Genomic DNA, 19104 nt, shown 5'->3' on the forward strand with positions numbered 1-19104 from the left:
GTGGTTACATTAGGGACCATTAAATCATTTTAAATATAAAACTAAGATAAAACATGGTAACTAAGGGCATTGAACAGAATGAAAATAAAATAAACCTTGATAATATAAAAAAATAAAACTACTATTTTTTAATAGGGTAAAAAGATGGCAGAAAGTGTTGAGAGATAATTTCTTTTCAAAGATGAAAAATTAGGTAGTCAACTCACACTGTCTACAAATTAATTGTTATTTAGTTTTTCTTAATATTAAAGAAAAATTTTAGCAACAGCTCTTTCTTGTAATTAATACTCACTTAAATTCAAATTCCTTCCAATTTCTCCTCCTAAATACACATAAAATTAAATTTAAATTTCTATGTTAAAACAGCACATACAGTAGGATCCCATTTTTATAATACTCCTGTCTTTTGTATCTATATATCTGTAGACCATGATGGGTGGGACATTTGTTTAAAGCCATGATAGACACTTCTACAGACAACAGTGAGTACTTTGGAGGGAGAATATCTTGCATTTTTTTTTTATATCCTTCTGAATAACTTAAACTTTCAAGAGTTGCTTTTTAATATCAGTGTTTATTTAAGTGAAGTGATTATGACCCTCATTATTCTTTTTATTGCTCTAATATTTTTTAAAATAGATAATACAAGTAACATGTATATAAAATCCTGAGACAATTATTATGGCAATAATACCAAAAGCTAACATTTGAATGGAACTTTAACCTATATTAATGCCCTTAGAACTATATTATAACCCTGTGAGGTAATTATTTTATTTATTTCCCGTTTACCTAAGAAGAAATGGGCTCAGTGCTGGTAACCAGGATCTGAACCCAGGACTGGATATTTGTTAATACCATCAACTCTCGGTGCTCAATGCGCAATCTCTTCTATTTTCTAATGTTGCCCTTCACTTAAAACAGAAGACAAAATCTGAAGTCATCTAAATTAAATATAAGTAAATAAGACAGAATATTTTGAAAAAAAATATTTTCAAAAACCAAAATAGAGCATTGTCATTTCTCAGAGGAGAGAAGACCTTCTCTTCCAGTCTCTGAAGTAGTGTAAACATCATCCGTTCTTCTTGGGCCCTCTTCCAAGAAGAGGCACAGGATCTGAGAGCTACATCTGTGGGATCCTTAGTTCACTGAGTGAGGCCAGGGATGGAACCTGAATCCTCAGGAACAGAAACTATGGCCGGTTCTTAACCCGCTCAGCCACAATGGGAATTCCTAGGCTGACTGCTAAAAGGTTTTTACAAGTTTCCTGAGCTGGTTGCAATTTTATTTTTAACAACTACCATGCATTGGTTCCAAGCTGGTGTAAAATATTCCTTACAAAGTAAAACACTTCATTGTGTTCTGTGACAACTTAATCCTCACTTTGAAAATCTGTAAACTGTACATTTTACCTGCTTACTAGAACACCCCTCTTTGAAAACGTTTCAAGTAACTTTAAACATCGTAGGCAGAAATTTAAAAAGAAACGTCAACCATAATTTGTTTTGTTTATACACATTCGCAAATAAATGTTGCTGCTCAAACCTCAGAAGTCCCTTTGCAAACCGTGTTTCATTCTGAAGAAGGAAGAAGCGGCACAGAAATCAGCCTTTCCTCTCCTGCTAAGGAGGCTGGAAATAAGTGCATGGAGTGGAAGAGGAGAGGGTAAAGATTCAGGCTTATAGTCGTGAATATCAATTATCGTTTCAGTATTTATTTACTTACTTACACGCTTAGCGAATACCTAAAAGGGCTGGCAGGTAAGGGAGGAGATGGTGCCAGGGAGAGGTAGACCAGCAAGAGATGGGATTAGGGAAGGTACGGAAAGAAATAAAAGGGTTGGGGTATTCCTGCCAATCAGAAGACGTCCCCCAACACAAACCCCTCCTCCCTCGTCTTCTTCACCCGATCCTCACCTGATCTTCAAGTATCTTGTTCTCCTCGTTCGCCACCGGGATGGCGAACCCATCCTCCCAATGCAGCTCCGCCAAGAACTCACTACTCATGATGACAAACGGATAGGGGAATCTCAGAAAAGGTGCCGAGGAAAGATCCACTTTCGCGTACCGCTTGTGAGCTGCACCTGAGGCAAACCCAAGAACTCTGCAAAGCTCAGAGGTAGTTGCTACCGGAGTTCTAGCAACCGTTTCGCGCCCTTAGTTACCAAGCAGGAAGTGCTCAAATCCCGAGGCAAAACTTCCGGTTGAGAACTCCTTCCCTGAATCCAGGGCAGTTTTTTCTTCTTGAGCAGCCGTAGAAGCCAATCAACTTATTACTCCAGAGGTTCGTTGGTGTTGCTAGGTGCCGGCATAACAGTCCTTCAAAGTGCGACTCCAGATAATCCCATTGATGGTCCCGGGTGGTGTAAAAATCGGTGACGCCCGCCATCTCCCGGGAACCGCGTTGAGCTACTTAGCTGAGACAGCAGGCGGAAGATGAGGGCTAATGAAATAAACCGGGTTTTCAAGTGTCGGTTGAGTTTCATTAGTAGATGGAATCTCGTAGGCTGAGGTAGACAGGTATTTTGAAGCAGAATTCACTCCCTCGAATCATTGTTGGATATTTTAATCTTCGTCTGTTTTTAACTTCTGCTCTTCCTCACAATGTTCAGACCCACTGCAAAGTCCTAGCTGACCTCAGTCATGAACCGCACAGAAATGGTAAACTTGCAGCGCAGAGTTGCTACACCTTTATTTTCTCCACATTTTCATTTGTTGACATTTACAAATCTTTAATTTAACATAAAAACTTGTATTTCTTCCTAATCTCGAAAAAGGCTAGAAAACACAGCCCACATTATCAAAAGGCATTATTCAGCTGAAGAGGCGCCCCCTTTAGACTCGCAAGCACTTCACCAATTCACTCATTCCAATTACCAGCTTGGCAACTGTAGGGTTTAAGTTTACGGCCTGTGCAGTACAGCTTCTCCAAACTGAAAAGGACAAAACAATCCTTCATTTTCTAGATAATTAAACTGAGGCTCCCAGAGGTGCATGAGGGGTGTTCTTGGCTGGAATACTCTCTACCACTGCATCGTGAGGATCAATTTAACTGTGCTTATTAAATAATCAACTTTCTGTAGGTTTTTTTGCCTTTTTGAATTTTATTTTACCTGTTTGTTGTTAAACTTTTTATTATAAAAAGTTTAAATATATGTAAGAATAGAGAGCAGAGTATAATGAACCCCCATATACTCACACCCTGATTTAACATGCATTTTTTGCCATATTAGCTTCATCTATATCTTTTGCTGTAACATTTTTAAAGTAAATCACAGACATCATAACATTTCACCAGTAAATACTTGAGCATGCACCACTGTTTAACGTTTAATGTTTTCTAACATAAACACAATATCATTATCACATCTAAAAGAATTAACAATATCAAAATATCTCATCAATATTTTTCAAATTCATATTTCCTCAAATGTCTTGAAAATATCTTTTTATCAACTTGCTTTTCGAAATCCTCTTTTGTGGCTTTGTCTCTGTGCTTACATGTTTTTCCATGTTTAATCTTATGGACTTAAAAAATAGTGTTTTCAGACAGTACAGTTAGCAAGGCATTGTATTCTCCACTTCTGTAATGCCTAAATTTCCGAGGTGGTCGAAAGAAAGACTCTGCTTGTAGAGGGAATTTTGACCTATATGGAATAATGAACTTTTACAGCTTAAATAACCCTATAGAAGATCATCTTTCATAAGAGCTTAGTCATCCCTACTAATGAAAATATTAATATCCAGCATATATTAAGATAACATAGGAGTTCCCATGGTGGCTCAGCAGAAATGAATCTGACTAGTATTAATGAGGATGCAGGTTCGATCCCTGGCCTCTCTTGGTGGGTTAAGGATCTGGCATTGCTGTGAGCTGTGGTGTAGGTCACAGACGCAGCTCGGATCCGGCATTGCTGTGGCTGTAGTGTAGGCTGGTGGGTACAGCTCTGATTCCACTCCTAGCCTGGGAACCTCCATGTGCCACAAGTGCGGTCCTTAAAAAAAAAAAAAAAAAGAAAGAAAGAAAGAAAGACAGAGAAAGAAAGAAAGAAAGACAGAGAAAGAAAGAAAGAAAGAAAGAAAGAGAAAAGAAAAATATAGCATATAGTTACTTATACTTGAAAGTTATATGTTATGGCAATGTCCCTTTTTTAAATGATTCTTTTAAAATGTGGCAATGTCCCTTTTTTAAATGATTATTTTAAAATGTGAATACTGAGGCAGCTGCCTTGGCCTGTGCCAATCTGTTGATCCATCCCTCGCAGTGTCAGCTATGGCTGCCAAATGCATGACTGCAGCTGTCTTTGCTGGGTACACACTTAGGCCCCAAGGACATAACTTTAGCAGCCAAATCCATGCAAAGAATTCTGTTTCCCATATCTCGAGTCTTCTATTTCTTCGATTTCAGGATGTCCATTATACAATTGTTTAATTTTGGACAAAATGTCCGTGCAGTCTCCAAATTCTACATTGTGCCTTTAAACAATATCCCTTCTTCTCCCCATCATCACCACAGCATTCCATATCATCCAATTCCTACTTTTTTAATTTTACAACTTCCAGATAATAACTCTCTTTGCATTCATTCAGATCTAGATTTGAAAACAAAACCCAGAGTTTTATAAGCTTTATCACTGATTGTGAAATAATCAATTTAATCCCCAAATGCTAAAGTAGATGTTACTCTTTTACTATATCATTCCCAAATATACAAGTCTTGGAGTTCCCATCATGGCTCAATGATTAACGAACCCAACTAGTACCCATGAGGACTTGGGTTTGATCCCCGGCCTCACTCAGTGGGTTAAGGATCTGGCATTGCTGTCAGCTGTGGTGTAGGTCACAGACACGGCTGGGACCCAAGTTGCTGTGACTGTGGTGCAGGCCAGCGGCTACAGCTCCAATTGGACCCATAGCCTGGGAACCTCCATATTCCATGGATGTGGCCCTAAAAAGACAAAACAAAACAAAACAAAATATACAAGTCTTGAATTTTGACAAATGCAAACACCTGGTTAATCTAAACTACTCTCAAGATGTGGAAAGGTAGCACTACCCTAAAAAGTTTCTGCTTGCTTCTTTCCAGTGAGTCCTACTCCCATCTCCCCTAATCCCCTAGAGGCAATTTACTGTTCTGATATTTTCTCTATCATAAATTATTTGCTTCTCTTTTAAAACTTCAAGTAAGTGGAAAGGAACTATATTATGCTACATTTGCTGTATTTACAATTTGTTGCCTTTCAGCTCCAAATTCACCTATTTTGTCTGTTCTGTGAAAACAGATATGGGCCCCTTAAATATTTCTCCTTTGAGTGTCTCAGTGGGGCACTCTGTTGCCAAATTGCCCAAGAGGTGGGAGCTATGGAAGGCTGCCAGGGGACTCTTCCCTGGGCATAGTCTGGAATTCTGGGTTTGGGGGAAGAAAACTACAGAAGTGAAATACACTTCTCATCACATCACACCAAAGCGTTCATAATGGTATCATGGCAGCATTACTGGTGATTTTAACTGTGACTATTCTGTTAAGATAGCATTTGCCAGTTTTCCCCATTGTAAAGCTACTATTTCCCCTTCCATACTCTAAATGATTCACTGAGTTCAGTATGCCCTCAAGGAGGGAGATTACACTCTACTTCCCAAAGAGAGAATATCTACATATATATTATTTGAAAATTTTCTGTAAGTAATATTATCTCTCTCCATTTATTTATTTATTTATTCAGTTATTTATATTACAATGGACTCACATTTATTTTATACTTTGGTTTTTTGTTTTTGTTTTGGCTTTTTAGGGCCACACAAGCAGCATTTGGAAGTTCCAGGCTAGGGGCTGACTCAGAGCTGCAGCTGCCAGCCTACACCATAGCCACAGCCATGCAGGATCCAAGCCGCATCTGCAACCTACAGTACAGTTCATGGCAACACTACTGAGTGAGGCCAGGGATCGAACCTGCATCCTCATGGATGCTAGCTGGATTTGTTTCCAGTTTCCACTGCACCACAAAGTAAACTCCCTATTTTATACTTTGGATTATAATCCAAACTCTGCTATTTTGGTACCCGATTTGTTCTAGCTTTGACCATTGGTCCCTATATCTCTTTGACATGCCTTCATCTTTTTGGGTTTGTTTTTTGTTTGTTTGTTTGTTTGTTTGTTTTCTTTTTGCCATTTCTTGGGCCACTCCTGTGGCATATGGAGGTTCCCAGGCTAGGGGTCGAATCGGAGCTGTAGCCACCGGCCTACGCCAGAGCCACAGCAACGGGGGATCCGAGCCGCGTTTGCGACCTACACCACAGCTCACGGCAACGCCGGATCCTTGACCCACTGAGCAAGGTCAGGGATCAAACCACTGCGCCACGATGGGAACTCTCATTTTTTTGTTTTTTGAGCTTCTCCTTACTTTCTGGCCTGCAAATGCTCTAGACTCACCTTGTATTTTCCCTAACACTGCCTGAGAATTAGCCATTTCTCCAAGGAGCTTTGGTTCCTTTTATTAGAGAATAGCATTTAAAAACCAAGATCTGGACTCTGGGCATGTTGGCTCTTACTGGATTGCCATTGCTTCTGGGCCCTCTCAGCAGACAAAATCAGATGATATATGTGTATATTCATCCAAGAATTCATACATATCTACAGTTGTCTTTATATCTATCTGTATAGGCCAAACATCAGTACATGCTGATATCTCTACTCCAATCCAGTACCACAGAGTGCATTCTAGCCTTCTCTTATTTATTTTAAAATTTCTTTCTGGGAGTTCCCATCATGGCTCAGTGGTTAACAAACCCAGCTAGGAACCATGAGGTTGTGGGTTCAATCCCTGCCTTGCTCAGTGGGTTAAGGATCCGGTGTTGCTGTGAGCTGTGGTGTAGGTCACAGACACAGCTTGTGTCCCGAGTTGCTGTGGCTCTGGCATAGGCCAGCGGCTACTGCTCCGATCAGACTCCTAGCCTGGGAACCTCCATATGCCGCAGGTGCAGCCCTAGAAAAGACAAAAAGATGAAAGAAAGAAAGAAAGAAAGGAAGGAAGGAAGGAAGGAAGGAAGGAAGGAAGGAAGGAAGGAAGAAAGAAAGAAAAAAAAAGAAAAGAAAAGAAAAGAAAAGAAAAAAGAAAGAAAGAAAGAAAAGAAAGAAAAAGAAAATTTCCTCTGACAGAAACCTTGCTCCCACTATCCATCATCCATTTACTTATTTAACTCCAAAGTACCTTTAAATTGTTTCAGAATTATTAACATGTACTCTCAGTACAAGTCTTTTCAAGGACATCTGTTTTTATTTTTCTGAATAAATACCAAGGAGAACAATTGCTGACCATACAATAGGTGTATGTTTAGTTTTATAAAACATGTTATACTTATTTATATATATTTTATAAACTATACAATCTTATTAAAATATATTAAATTTTACATTGATGTTAAATTAATATTAAAATTTAATATTCATTAACATTTATATTTATTAAAATATGTATATATAGATTTTTTTCTAGTACTTTTATAATTATATACCTATATTAAATTTTTAATGTACATAAAATTTATATTTGCGCATGAGGGCAAATAGATTCATAGTTCTTTTTCAGAACAAATAGGAATTTTCCAAAGGCCATTTGTTAAACAGTCTATCTCACTCCTTTGGTTTAAAATATGTCCTTTTTTAGGAGTTCTCATCATAGCTCAGCAGAAATGAAGCTGACTAGCATCCATGAGGATGCAGGTTTGATCCCTGGCCTTGCTCAGTGGGTTAAGGATCCAGTGTTGCCATGAGCTGTAGTGTAGGTTGCACACATGGTTTGAATCTCATGTTGCTGTGGGTGTGATGTAGACCAGCAGCTACAGCTCTGATTTGACCCCTATGAAATTTGAATTTCCATATGCCTCAGGTATGGCCCTAAAAAGACAAAAAATAAAATAAATAAAATGTCTTTTTTTAATACTAAATTCCCACATGTACAATGATATGTTTCTGCACGTCTGGTATTTCATCAATTTTTTCATCTATCCCTACAAAAACACCACACTGTTATGAGTAACAAAGCTTCTTAATAAGGTAGGCTCTAACACCATCTTTCACATTCATCACAACTATTCTTATGAGAAAGTACAAAAGCTTCCTTGCAATTAAGTCACAAAATTCAAAAAGGGTCAAAAATCCCTAGGGGTTTTCACAGAAATTTCCTTGAATATGTATAACAATTTAAGAAGAAATGAAACTTTTATTGTGTTGTCTTCCTACCAGAAATATAGTAAATTTCTCCTTTTTTTCACATTTTATTTTATGTAATTCGCTCTTAATATAGTTGTATATGACTACATTCAGAGCAGAATTAGAACTTCCAAGATTGCCCCTGGCTACTACATGTACTTCAGCAGTATGCAAGGCTTTTACACTGCTATTGCTCAGGTACTCAGTTCTTCATGAGGAAATGCATTTTATTATGAAATAGATAATGACTTGAATAACGAGATAACAGTCTCACTGGAAGAAGGTCAGAAAGGTCTTATAATTGTCCTGTTCCACAGTTTCTTTCCCTATATGAAACAGGTTTTTAGTGGTTAATATCTTAATATCCAATATTTTGCAAGGCTATATTGGATAATTGGCTACTCAGTTAATGAAAGAGATGGATGTCTTTACAAAAGAACACTTACCTCACAGCCAAATATCATGCAATATTTCTGAAATCATTGTTCCTTTTTTTTTTCAATGTTTTTATCATTGTTGCTGGAACATAGCAATCCCTCGATTAATATTGATGAATCAATGGATGGATTATTTTTAAAGATTTATTTCTCCTGCTAATGAGGGCCATTGCTATATTTAAACAAAACATTTTTGGAGTTCCCGTCGTGGTGCAGCAGAAACGAATCCGACTAGGTACCATGAGGTTGTGAGTTCGATCCTTGGCCTCACTAAGCTCAGTGGGTTAAGGATCTGGCGTTGCCGTGAGCTGTGGTGTAGGTCCCAGACTCAGCTCGGATCCTGCATTGTTGTGGCTGTGGTGCAGGCCAGCAGGTATAGCTCTGATTTGACCCCTAGCCTGGGAACCTCCATATGCTGCAGGTGCAGCCCTAGGAAAAACAACAATAGCAAAACTTTTCTATGCAGAGAAAAAGTAGAGAAAAGTCTTCCTTAATTACAGGCTTTCTAATATCCTTTTCTGGGAAATTACATTCACAAAATTTATTTTGCCCATGGCAACCACTGCCTTGTAAAAAAAACTACATAATTTAGTTTGGTACAGTCGGATGTGAGTGCAGATCCACATGTGTATGTATACCTATAAAATCAATTGTTTAGGTGGGTAACCTAAAATAATAGCTAACAATTTTCTGTGACTATTTCCTAGTGGCAAGGACAAAGGGGGAAAGAAGGCCCTATATAGCAAAGCATTTTAATCTTCCAGTAAAACAATCCTCAAAATCAAAAGAAATGGCTAAACCAATACTATAGGAAGCTTTGATAGTCATAGTTTCATACTTTTGCTAGTGGAAACATATATTTTACAGATTTTATTCATTTATTCTAATCCAGTAGATGGTGCTACATGTCTGTATATGTAAAGTACCACAAATGCCTTTTTTTTCTTTTTTTCAATATTTTCTTTCTTTTTTAGCCAGAACTCTCATCAAGGTCTACTATTATAATGAAGCTCATTATTCCTGACATCTGAGCCAAATCTCTGGGTTCAGCACTAAAGACGTACTTAAAAAGAAACCCCTCCAGAAATAACTGTGGCCCAAATAACAACCTAACAATCTATTAACAGCATTTTTCTTCCCCCTCAGCTCATTCTCACTCTAAAATGACAAAATCTTTAGTGTCACACAGAACTCTGTGTCATTCCATTGAAAACATCCAGATGCAAAATCAGAGTCCCTCTTATTCTTCTAAACAGTTAGCTACCATTATTGTGAAACAACCATAACAATGATAATAATTAACAATGAAATTTCAAGATTGTCATGGATATATCAACATGTAAATTAACCATTTTAGAAGATCACATATGCTAAAAAAACTTAGGTATATGAAATTTTATTAACAAAGTTTGTTTTTGTATCAGTGATTAAGCATCCAAATTAATGTTTCACTGTGAATCATGAAAGACTGAAAGCTTTAGCAAAGCAGAGACTCTAGGTATCAGCAAAAATAAAACCTATCACCCAGCAACCTTCAAACAGGTAATTTACATTACTTATTTATTAAAAACATATAATAAACTTGACATATAATCTGAATCCAAAGTTATCAATTTTCTCACCTCTTTTATCTTTGTAGATTTGTAATATGCTACTAGCTCATAAATTTATAATGCTCTTAAAGTGTCATTGTATTATGAAATAAGGATAAAGAGACATCAACTACTAATATAAAAATTAGAACATTTTATTTATTGTATTAAATTTTGATTGACTTAACTGTGAGGCAATTTCACAAAGTCCTTTCATATACTTTGAAAATTCTTTTACTCTTTGCATTGTATCAAAAGAAAAATGAGAGCTGTAATCACTAATTTTAGATGAGTTCTATACATAATATAGGTACTAATAATCTGCTGACCAAAGGCTTAACAAAATGGTTTTATTCAGTGAATTATATCACTTTAATGACTAGATTCTAATACAAATACAGGGAAGTCAGAGTAACCTTTCAGATAACTATTTTGTCACTTTTGCTTTCCTTCACTCATATTTTCATTAATTCTCTCACCAGTTTTTGAATAAACTCAAAGAGACAGAATTGCATGGATTATTTTTAGGTGGGTTATAGAACATGGAAAAGCCATGATCTTAATCCAGAAATGACATCTTGATGAACCCTCCCTCCAAAAAATAGTAAAAGAAAAAACAATTTAAATGGTCAGTTATACTATAGGCAAGGTAAGGTTATATAAACCAATCCATGTATCTACTGGGAGCAAGGTCAAGGTGGAGATGGCAGTAAATATCCTTTGTATAACTAGCTTACCTGGAGATCCAATGACTAGATGAGCCACAGGGGATGCAACTTCTTAAAGGAAGTGGCTTTTTTATTTTTGTTTTTCTGAGGTATTATAATTGATGTATGTAGAGTTCTTCATTCCTAGGAAAAACACTGGCCTAAGCCCTTAATTTACAGAATTGAAAAAGTTATTATTCTTTTCCTCAAGCAGTTTACCATCAAATGGAGAAACCAACCACAGAAGCCACCTCCTAACTGGTAACTATCTCCATAATTGATCTAACACCGTCTCCGCACCTCAGCCAAAATGATTTTTCTAACCCTCAAATCTCAGCATGTCATCCCCCTCCACAAAACTCCCCCACAGCTCTCCATGGCCTCCCTAACCTGGCTTATAAGGCCCTTGTGAGCTGGCCCTGCTCCCTCCCAGTCTCTTGTCCTCTCTTCTTCACTTCACAAAGAATGAATTTGTTTCCTTCAAGTTCTCTCTCATGTCAAGTCTTAGCACCTCTGATGCGTCTGCCTGGGCACGCTCCCCATATTTTCCCAGCTGATGTCAACCTTCTCTGATCTACATACACTTCTCCTGGCATCGATCTTGGCATTTCCTCTTTTTACTTTTCTGAGTCCTCTTATTACACTGTAAGCAGTATAAGTCAGTAAGTGTCTAGTTGATGGCTCCCCAGCACTAGGCATACTGTGATATTCATTCATTCATTCACTCATTCATTCATCATATACTCATTGAGAACTTAATGTATGACATTATCTCTGAAGTAAGTGATAGGGACATGTATCAGTGAGCAAAACTATAGTAGGATGCTGCCTTCCAGAGCTTTTGTTAAATAAGCTAAAGCATACCAAGTGCACATAGTATGGCAGAGCTACCAGGACCCATCACAGAAGCATGCCTGTCTCCAGGTGGGAGGATATCAGGGACAAAACAGTCATGCCATTAGAATAAGGTCTTATCTGAAACTTGAAAGAAGAGGATACAAAGGTTCCTGGTGAAAAGCTGAGGTGAAAGTGTATTCCAGGTAAAAAGAATAAAAATAAAAAGTCAACAGTGTGGAAAATATTGTGCCTGGGAGGTGGAGGGAAGTGAGAAATTACAAGTAGTTCAACATTGCTGAATGGGGAATGGGGTCGCTTTTGAGAGCAGCATTTGTCTGGAAGAGTAACATGAAATGAGGCAGAGAGAACTAAAAGGTACCATGTCACAAGAATATTTTCTTATAGACAATAGAGATACATTGATGATTTTAAATGGCAGAGATGAATGGAAAAGAGGTCAGTAATGAGAATCTGAAATAGGGAGAGAGAAAAGAGGCAGAAACTTTGAGACTGATTTGGAATTCCCGTGGTGGCTCAGTGGTTAACGAATCCAACTGGGAACCATGAGGTTGCGGGTTCGATCCCTGGCCTTGCTCAGTGGGTTAAGGATCTGGCATTGCTGTGAGCTGTGGTGTAGGTTGCAGACTCGGCTCGGATCCCACGTTGCTGTGGGCCGGCGACTACAGCTCCGATTTGACCCCTAGCCTGGGAACCTCCATGTGCTGTGGGAGCAACCCAAGAAATGGCAAAAAGACAAAAAAAACTTTGAGACTGTTTAAAAGTTGGACCAACCACAGGCCACAGGATGGTCTTCCCATTCTGTGGGGAATATCAGGGACCAGTGGGCTTGGGGTAAGGAAAGCTAGCTTCAAAATCTGACGGCAATATTGTGTCACCAGTAGAAAAGTTTTCAGAACTTCCTTAAGATTATATTCTCAAAGTGTGAATATGGTTTTGCTTAGCCTTTCAAACCTTATGTATTCTCCCACGTGCTTGACAACCATCTGCTAAATCATCAGCATATAATAGATAGTATCACCCACAGGTAACTGCAAGTTTGTGCACACCATCAGAGTGTTCTTATTCTCCAGGGTCCGAGGCAGGCACCAAAAGATAAAGAAAGAAAACAGGAAGGAAATAATAGCCTGTGTCTTATGCTATCCCAACAAAAATACTGATATCAGCCTTCTTTGCTTTCAGTGCTGCTCTTCAAAATAATACAAAGATTCTTTCACTTCCTTCTTTGTTCTTTTGTGAACTTTTTCATATTTTTTATAGTGAGCATGAATTATTTTTATAATCAGAAGAAAAATACTTGCTTAACAACTATAATACCCACGCCTCCACCCCTGGCAAAAAAAAAAAAAAAAAAAAAAAAAATCCTTGGAAGGTAATGGGCAGTGGTGAAAGAGCAAATGAAAAAACATACTCACTATATAACCACTATGTAGAAAAAGGTAGGGAAACGTGTGTTTTTCATGATACTATACACACCATCTGAGTGAGTGCAGTATAAAAAAAGTCTGGTATAGGGCTGCAGTTTGAACCTTCTATGCTGCTATATGGAAAAAGCACTACTCCATTGGGCTTTTTTATAGCTGAGGTTTTAAGAGACACTGCAGAGAGGTGGCCTGTTTTAATTCAATGAGCTATAGCTCTCCACATAATATATGGGTAGGTTTACTCAAAGTACTTTTTATCAGCTGTCAGTCTGTTTCCTAGCCTGCATCTGGCTACATTTCAGATAGCAAAGGAGAAAGCAGGGGTTATTCTATGGTTTTTGCCCTGGGGGAACTAATTGCTGCTTATTACTTTAGTGAATTGTGTGTGGAGTAATTGCTATTCTTCTGCTATGTTCTGTAGTATTATTCACATAAATCCTATGTAAAGCTAGATCTATATATACAGTTTACTCAGTTTAATTAAAAGTGGATGAAGCCCATATACATGTACCTGAGTTGTTGTAAGTGGTGATTGTCATCCCATGTTGGGATATCAGTGAAGGTATATTGAGTCTTACCTATTGGAATCTGCTCAGTGTGTCTGCCCACATTCTAAGAATTTTATGCCATCCATTGCTTTTCTTTTCTGTACACTGAATGCTGGTTTCTTGTTATTCCCATAGCATTATCTCACTCCAAACTCTTTTGTCAATTAGTTTTTTAGTTTCAGTGAGGATTTCAGAAAATACAAACTATTTCACACTCTTTCTCATCGTCTTTTAACTCTACCTCTCTCTGAGGTTCATGTAAGGGTGGCTAGTAATGGTACGAGAAAGAGAGCGAAAGAGAGAGGGGTAGGGGAGAGAGAGAAAGAGATGCACACATTAACCAACAGTTTTCTTTTATGAACAAGAAAATTGGCCGTTTTCCTATTAGCATATGAGGAACCTAAGACTGTCCCTTGTTGTCAAGGCAACAGCTGTTCCTTGGGTGTCTGCAATAGAAAAGAAGCCAGAGCAATCTTTATAGGATCAAGTCTTTTTTATCATCAAATCATAGAAAAGAACCTTGAGAGTCTACCCAACCTATCTTCCTGCCCTTAGTTAAGATTCACTAAAATAATTGGAAACTAATATAAAAAAATCTTATTTTAAATAATTCTGAAAAGATTACCATAGCTCTACGTGGTAAATATCTGTAATGTTTTATAGTTCACACTACTAATAATTTTTTCAGTCATTCTAACTTAAATCTTTCATGCTGCAATTTGAAGACCCACTTCCAATAGTTCTAATCTCGGTAGAAATAAACAACTGAACACTTTCCTCTAAAAGAGAGTCTTGCCTGTATTAAAAAATAAATAAATAAATAATAATGTCTGACAAATTCCTCAAAGTGAATGATGCTAGTTTCTTTTATCTTTTCAGCCACGTGTAATGTAGGTCTCCTCCTCCTCCTGCGCTGTGCAAGACCATTTCTAATTAACGAACCCAGTCCCATATTGTTACTATCTATGATGCTGATCAGTGGTGCCCAAAAAGAGCAGGATACCCACTCAGTTCTTGGTCTATATCCTCATGTCTTTTAGGTTAACTAAATCTGTAGAATTACATTCATCATATGTTGTTTTGCACAGACTGGCCAATAGAATTTTGCTGCTTGGTTTGAAAATAATCACTCATTTCCCACCCGATGCTTGGGCAACTGATTTATCTTTTCAAGAGACTACTATCGCTTTTCCTGGTAGAATCATATTTTCTTATGATTCTTTCTTTGAAGACCAAGTTCTTGCACTCCCCCCCCCCCCGCCCCTCACACTGGCAGGCTTAATAAGCATAATTTCTGTGCCATTATCCATGTTACTAATTAACATATGCTGAGCACTAGCCACAGAAAGGCATCCTGGAAATATTTTTTTAAAGATATCCATATTATTAACCAGGCACAAAAAATGTATCACCTAGAACCAGAAACATCCTTCTCACTGGACTTCCTGTATCATTTTGACCTGTTACCTTAGTTCTTCAGACACGGATGACATAATTTCTGGTCCTAATTTTTCTCCTCTCTAAAATGGAGGGACAGCATCTAGACTAATAGCATTTATTGATCCCTTTCACTATGTAAGGCACTGTGCTAATCACATTTTCTCACTTCATCTTCACAACAATCTTTAAAAGTAGGTATTTATTGTCACTCCCATTTTACAGAAAAAGAAAGTGAAGCTTAGCCTGGTCAAGTAACTTTCCCAAAATAAGATGGCTACTGGGAAATGGAGCCAGATTTTGGCCTAACCTCCCATGCTCTTAACCATGCTGCCATGGGAGCAGGAAAATGGGTACTCCACTCACATGCTGCTGTCAACATATAAATTGGCAGAATCTTTCTGGAAGGTAATGTGGTAATATCAGAATCCTTAAAAAGGTATGATCTTTTCTTCAGTATTTATCTTTTTATTTAGCAAACATCTATATAATATGTGCCAGGCACTGCCCTAAGCATCTTTCATATATTAAAAATAAACCTTTACGGTAACATTATCTCTGTTTTACAAAAAAGCAAATTGAGACACTTAGAAAATAAACAGTTTTCCTAAAGTTTCACAATTCATAAGATGCAGAGCTAGGTTGTGGCTGCTGAATCATATATTGATACATTTACAAGACAGTAAATAATATTATGGTTTATCTAACTTTTATTTAAAAACAAATTTATTTGGGGGGCACAAAAACATTAACAGAATACAAGAACAACAAAATTAACAGTGATAAGGTTATGGATGAGTGATTTTTTCCTTGAGTATATCTGTATTTTTCTTTCTTTTTTTTAAACAGGAAAAGTATATTTTTTTTCTAAATAGCAATTCTTAATTTAAAAGTAACCTAAAGATATTGCAATAAGGTTTCTCTGTGGTCTTTTTGACAGTGGGATGGTGCTTACATTATATGAATTTATATGAACAACCATGCTTAGAACAAAGTTTATATGGAAATCTAGTCTCCCTGGTCCATCTTTTATTAACAGGCTAGCAAGAAAGGAGGATTACTTGATTTGCTTTAATGAAGTTACATGATCTACTGAACAACCCTAATTTATGAATTCAGAAAACTTCACCCTAGACCCATCAATATGACAAGCCATTTAACTCCTCTTGCTACATCTGTGGGTTATGCTGAAGGTGTTTATGGTTCTAGGATAGAGTCATGGTTAAAAGCCAGGTTCCAGGGATCAGGCTCTATAGCTTCCATTCCTAAATCTACCACCTATTTTAGCTGTGTGAATCTGAACTCTTTAGGTCTCAATTTCCTCATCAGTAAAATGGGGATACTAATTGCATTTAGCATTAAGCCCAATGACTTTTTTGTAAAACACCACTATGTCAGGTACATAGTAGTTACTTAGTAGGGTAGCTGTTTTATTGCTACTGTTTATTACTGTTTAGTGTTCATTTTAAAAGTGTTCATTTTAAATTTGAGATTCTCTAGTAAATGCTACCATGCACTTTCTTCAGGTGTTCTCACCTGAAGGATTTAAATTTTTCTTTAAGAAGGAGATGAGAAAAAGCAAAGCATCATCTATGATCTGATCCACTTAAACTTGTTACACTTCAATATTATAAATTATCCCTATGGTTGTCTAAGGACAATTTTCATAATCAGTGTAGTGACTACACCAATACTGATTAATAATGATATTATGAACTATTCAGAATCCATAATCAATGTATACTTGTTTTAATTATGTCACAGACTATGTGCTTTTGCATACAGACTTTTACATACAGTCTCAGATTAAGCTGTGGACCCTCATATACCCTACATCAGACACCCATGCTATATTGTTTGACTATTGCCAGTTTCCCTAAGAAGAGAATTATCAGATTAAATTCAGTGTGTTATGGACAAGAAAAATATCAGTGAAATAGCTTTATCCTATATTACTCTATGGCCATTTACAAGAGAGACTTCCATGTTTCCACGCCAGTATAGGGAGAAATAAATGAGAATGCCCCCACACACACACACCTCTTTTCAATAAAACAAATTAAAAATAGTATTTACATACTTCCAACACTGTTTTCTCTGAATTCTGAAGAATCAGCTTTGGTAAAACCTTTGCTGTCTTTTGCCAATAGAGTTGTTAACACCAAAATCTGAACAAGCTTTTCAACTGGATTTGGTCATGTGAGTCAAAGCAGAGTTTGTGTTGTATGTCTTTCTGCCTCTCTCCACTCCCACATTAGTTGAGCCTCACTGCTCTTCACCATAATCCTCCCAGCCCTACTCTCCTTGTTGGTTGAGCCTCACTGCTCCAACAAGTAATGCACTTCTGACACAATGAGGGACAGCAGGAGTAGTGTGGGGGAAATCCGATAATGCAGACACCAGCTTGACAGGCCTGCTTCCTTTTGAGTGCCACATTATAAACTGGCCAAGTGAAACATGAAGGTATTATCCTGTCTTATCTCTTGGTTGAAAGGGGTGCAGCCTCCTTAATGGTAAAGTTTTTGGCTTGTTGCCAAAGGATTCTCACTTTCCCTGCTTCATATATTCAGCCAGAGTGCTGTTTCCTCACCTCTGTTAGCTGTTTTGACTCCAACGTGCTCCAGGATGAAAGATCATAACATGTCAGCACCAGGTGATGTTTCTGCCACAGAATTTTCATGAACAGGTTGATTCTGAAGCCAATTTACAAATGTCTACAACTGGAGAGAGAGTCGAGGGACTTCAGGTTACTGTACATATAACCCAGATTTCAGAGAGTTTCCCACACTCACGCACCTCCCAGGACTGGCTTTATTATTCTCCTAGGGAAACCTGTCATTCTTGGATCACCATCTTCCTACCTCAGAGAGAAGCATGTAAACACACACACACACTCTCTTCAGAGTCAGAGTCTATATGACATGGACCCAGGGTTGGTTTTTTTCAATAAGCTTCACAAGTGCATTTGATGCCTAATTTGTAATTTGAGAATGACTGCCCACAGCATTCCTACATCTAAAGACAAACTCAAGGGCTAACTTTTAAAATTTATGAGCCATTCTGATAGAGCAAAAACACCCTGAAGTTCACAGTTCCTCTTATTTATTGCTGATACTAAACAATAATAAAATGTACTGCATTACTTTTGAAAAGATATCTAAAATGGGTGCCTAGTATTTATTAAATGTTATAAGTAAATGGCTTAGTAGACCAGAACCAAAAGCATAGCCTTTTTACAGCATAATTAATTCTACAAAGACCAGCACACAGACCATCATCCTGTTGTTGTCTCTGTAACCCTGAGGAAAATTATTTAAGGTGTCTGAGATCTGGTCTCATTGTGGGTGAAATATATTCTCTATATATTTCATAAATAAGGATGAAAGATAAGTAAAGACCATTGCCAACACCCAGTTGGTAGATAGGAACACCCAGTTCAGGTTGTTGTCCTTCCCTTTCCTATTTCTGTTCATTCCTTACAAACAACTAGACTTTGCTTTCCTCTAGACCAGAGACCTTAATTTACCTATTCATCCATGTTGCTAAATAGCCACTCTAAGAGCTCAGGAAAGTAATGTACACCATTAGAGGAATATAAAGCCATGTATAGGTAACATTTCATTAAACCACATAAAAGTCTGATGTTGAAGGGGGCAAAGATTCTCATCTTCATTTTACAGGCACTTGAATTTTTTGAGGTTGTATGCTTCCAAGAAAACAACCAATCTGTGACAAAGATGTAATTAAGACCCACGATTTCTAATTCCCAGGCTTTGACTCCAACCTCTGAAAAAGCTTCAATTCAATGAAACTAATGGCACTTTGGTCTCTGGAATTAGATGCTGTTATCAATGACTTCCACATGGGAAGATCATTCCAAAATGTGTAATTAACCA

At 37.5% G+C, this 19104-nt stretch overlaps 1 protein-coding gene across 3 annotated transcripts in view; it reads right to left on the minus strand.

Moving 5' to 3' along the window:
* The window catches only part of CCDC39 (coiled-coil domain containing 39), a 149419-nt gene that overhangs the window by 56341 nt on the left and 73974 nt on the right, over window positions 1-19104 (minus strand). For 2 of the 3 annotated variants that reach the window (XM_021071234.1, XM_003132552.4), the window contains 3 exons: window positions 17799-17928; window positions 10975-11088; window positions 1917-2932 (listed from right to left, as the gene is read on the minus strand). In XM_021071234.1, coding sequence (XP_020926893.1) covers window positions 1917-2006 — 90 coding nt within the window. In that variant the 5' untranslated portion in view covers window positions 2007-2932; window positions 10975-11088; window positions 17799-17928. The remainder of the gene's footprint in view (window positions 1-1916; window positions 2933-10974; window positions 11089-17798; window positions 17929-19104) is intronic. The other variant, XM_021071235.1, reaches the window with a different exon arrangement.

Source organism: Sus scrofa, chromosome 13 (assembly GCF_000003025.6).
Source record: "Sus scrofa isolate TJ Tabasco breed Duroc chromosome 13, Sscrofa11.1, whole genome shotgun sequence".
Classification (NCBI taxonomy): domain Eukaryota; kingdom Metazoa; phylum Chordata; class Mammalia; order Artiodactyla; family Suidae; genus Sus; species Sus scrofa.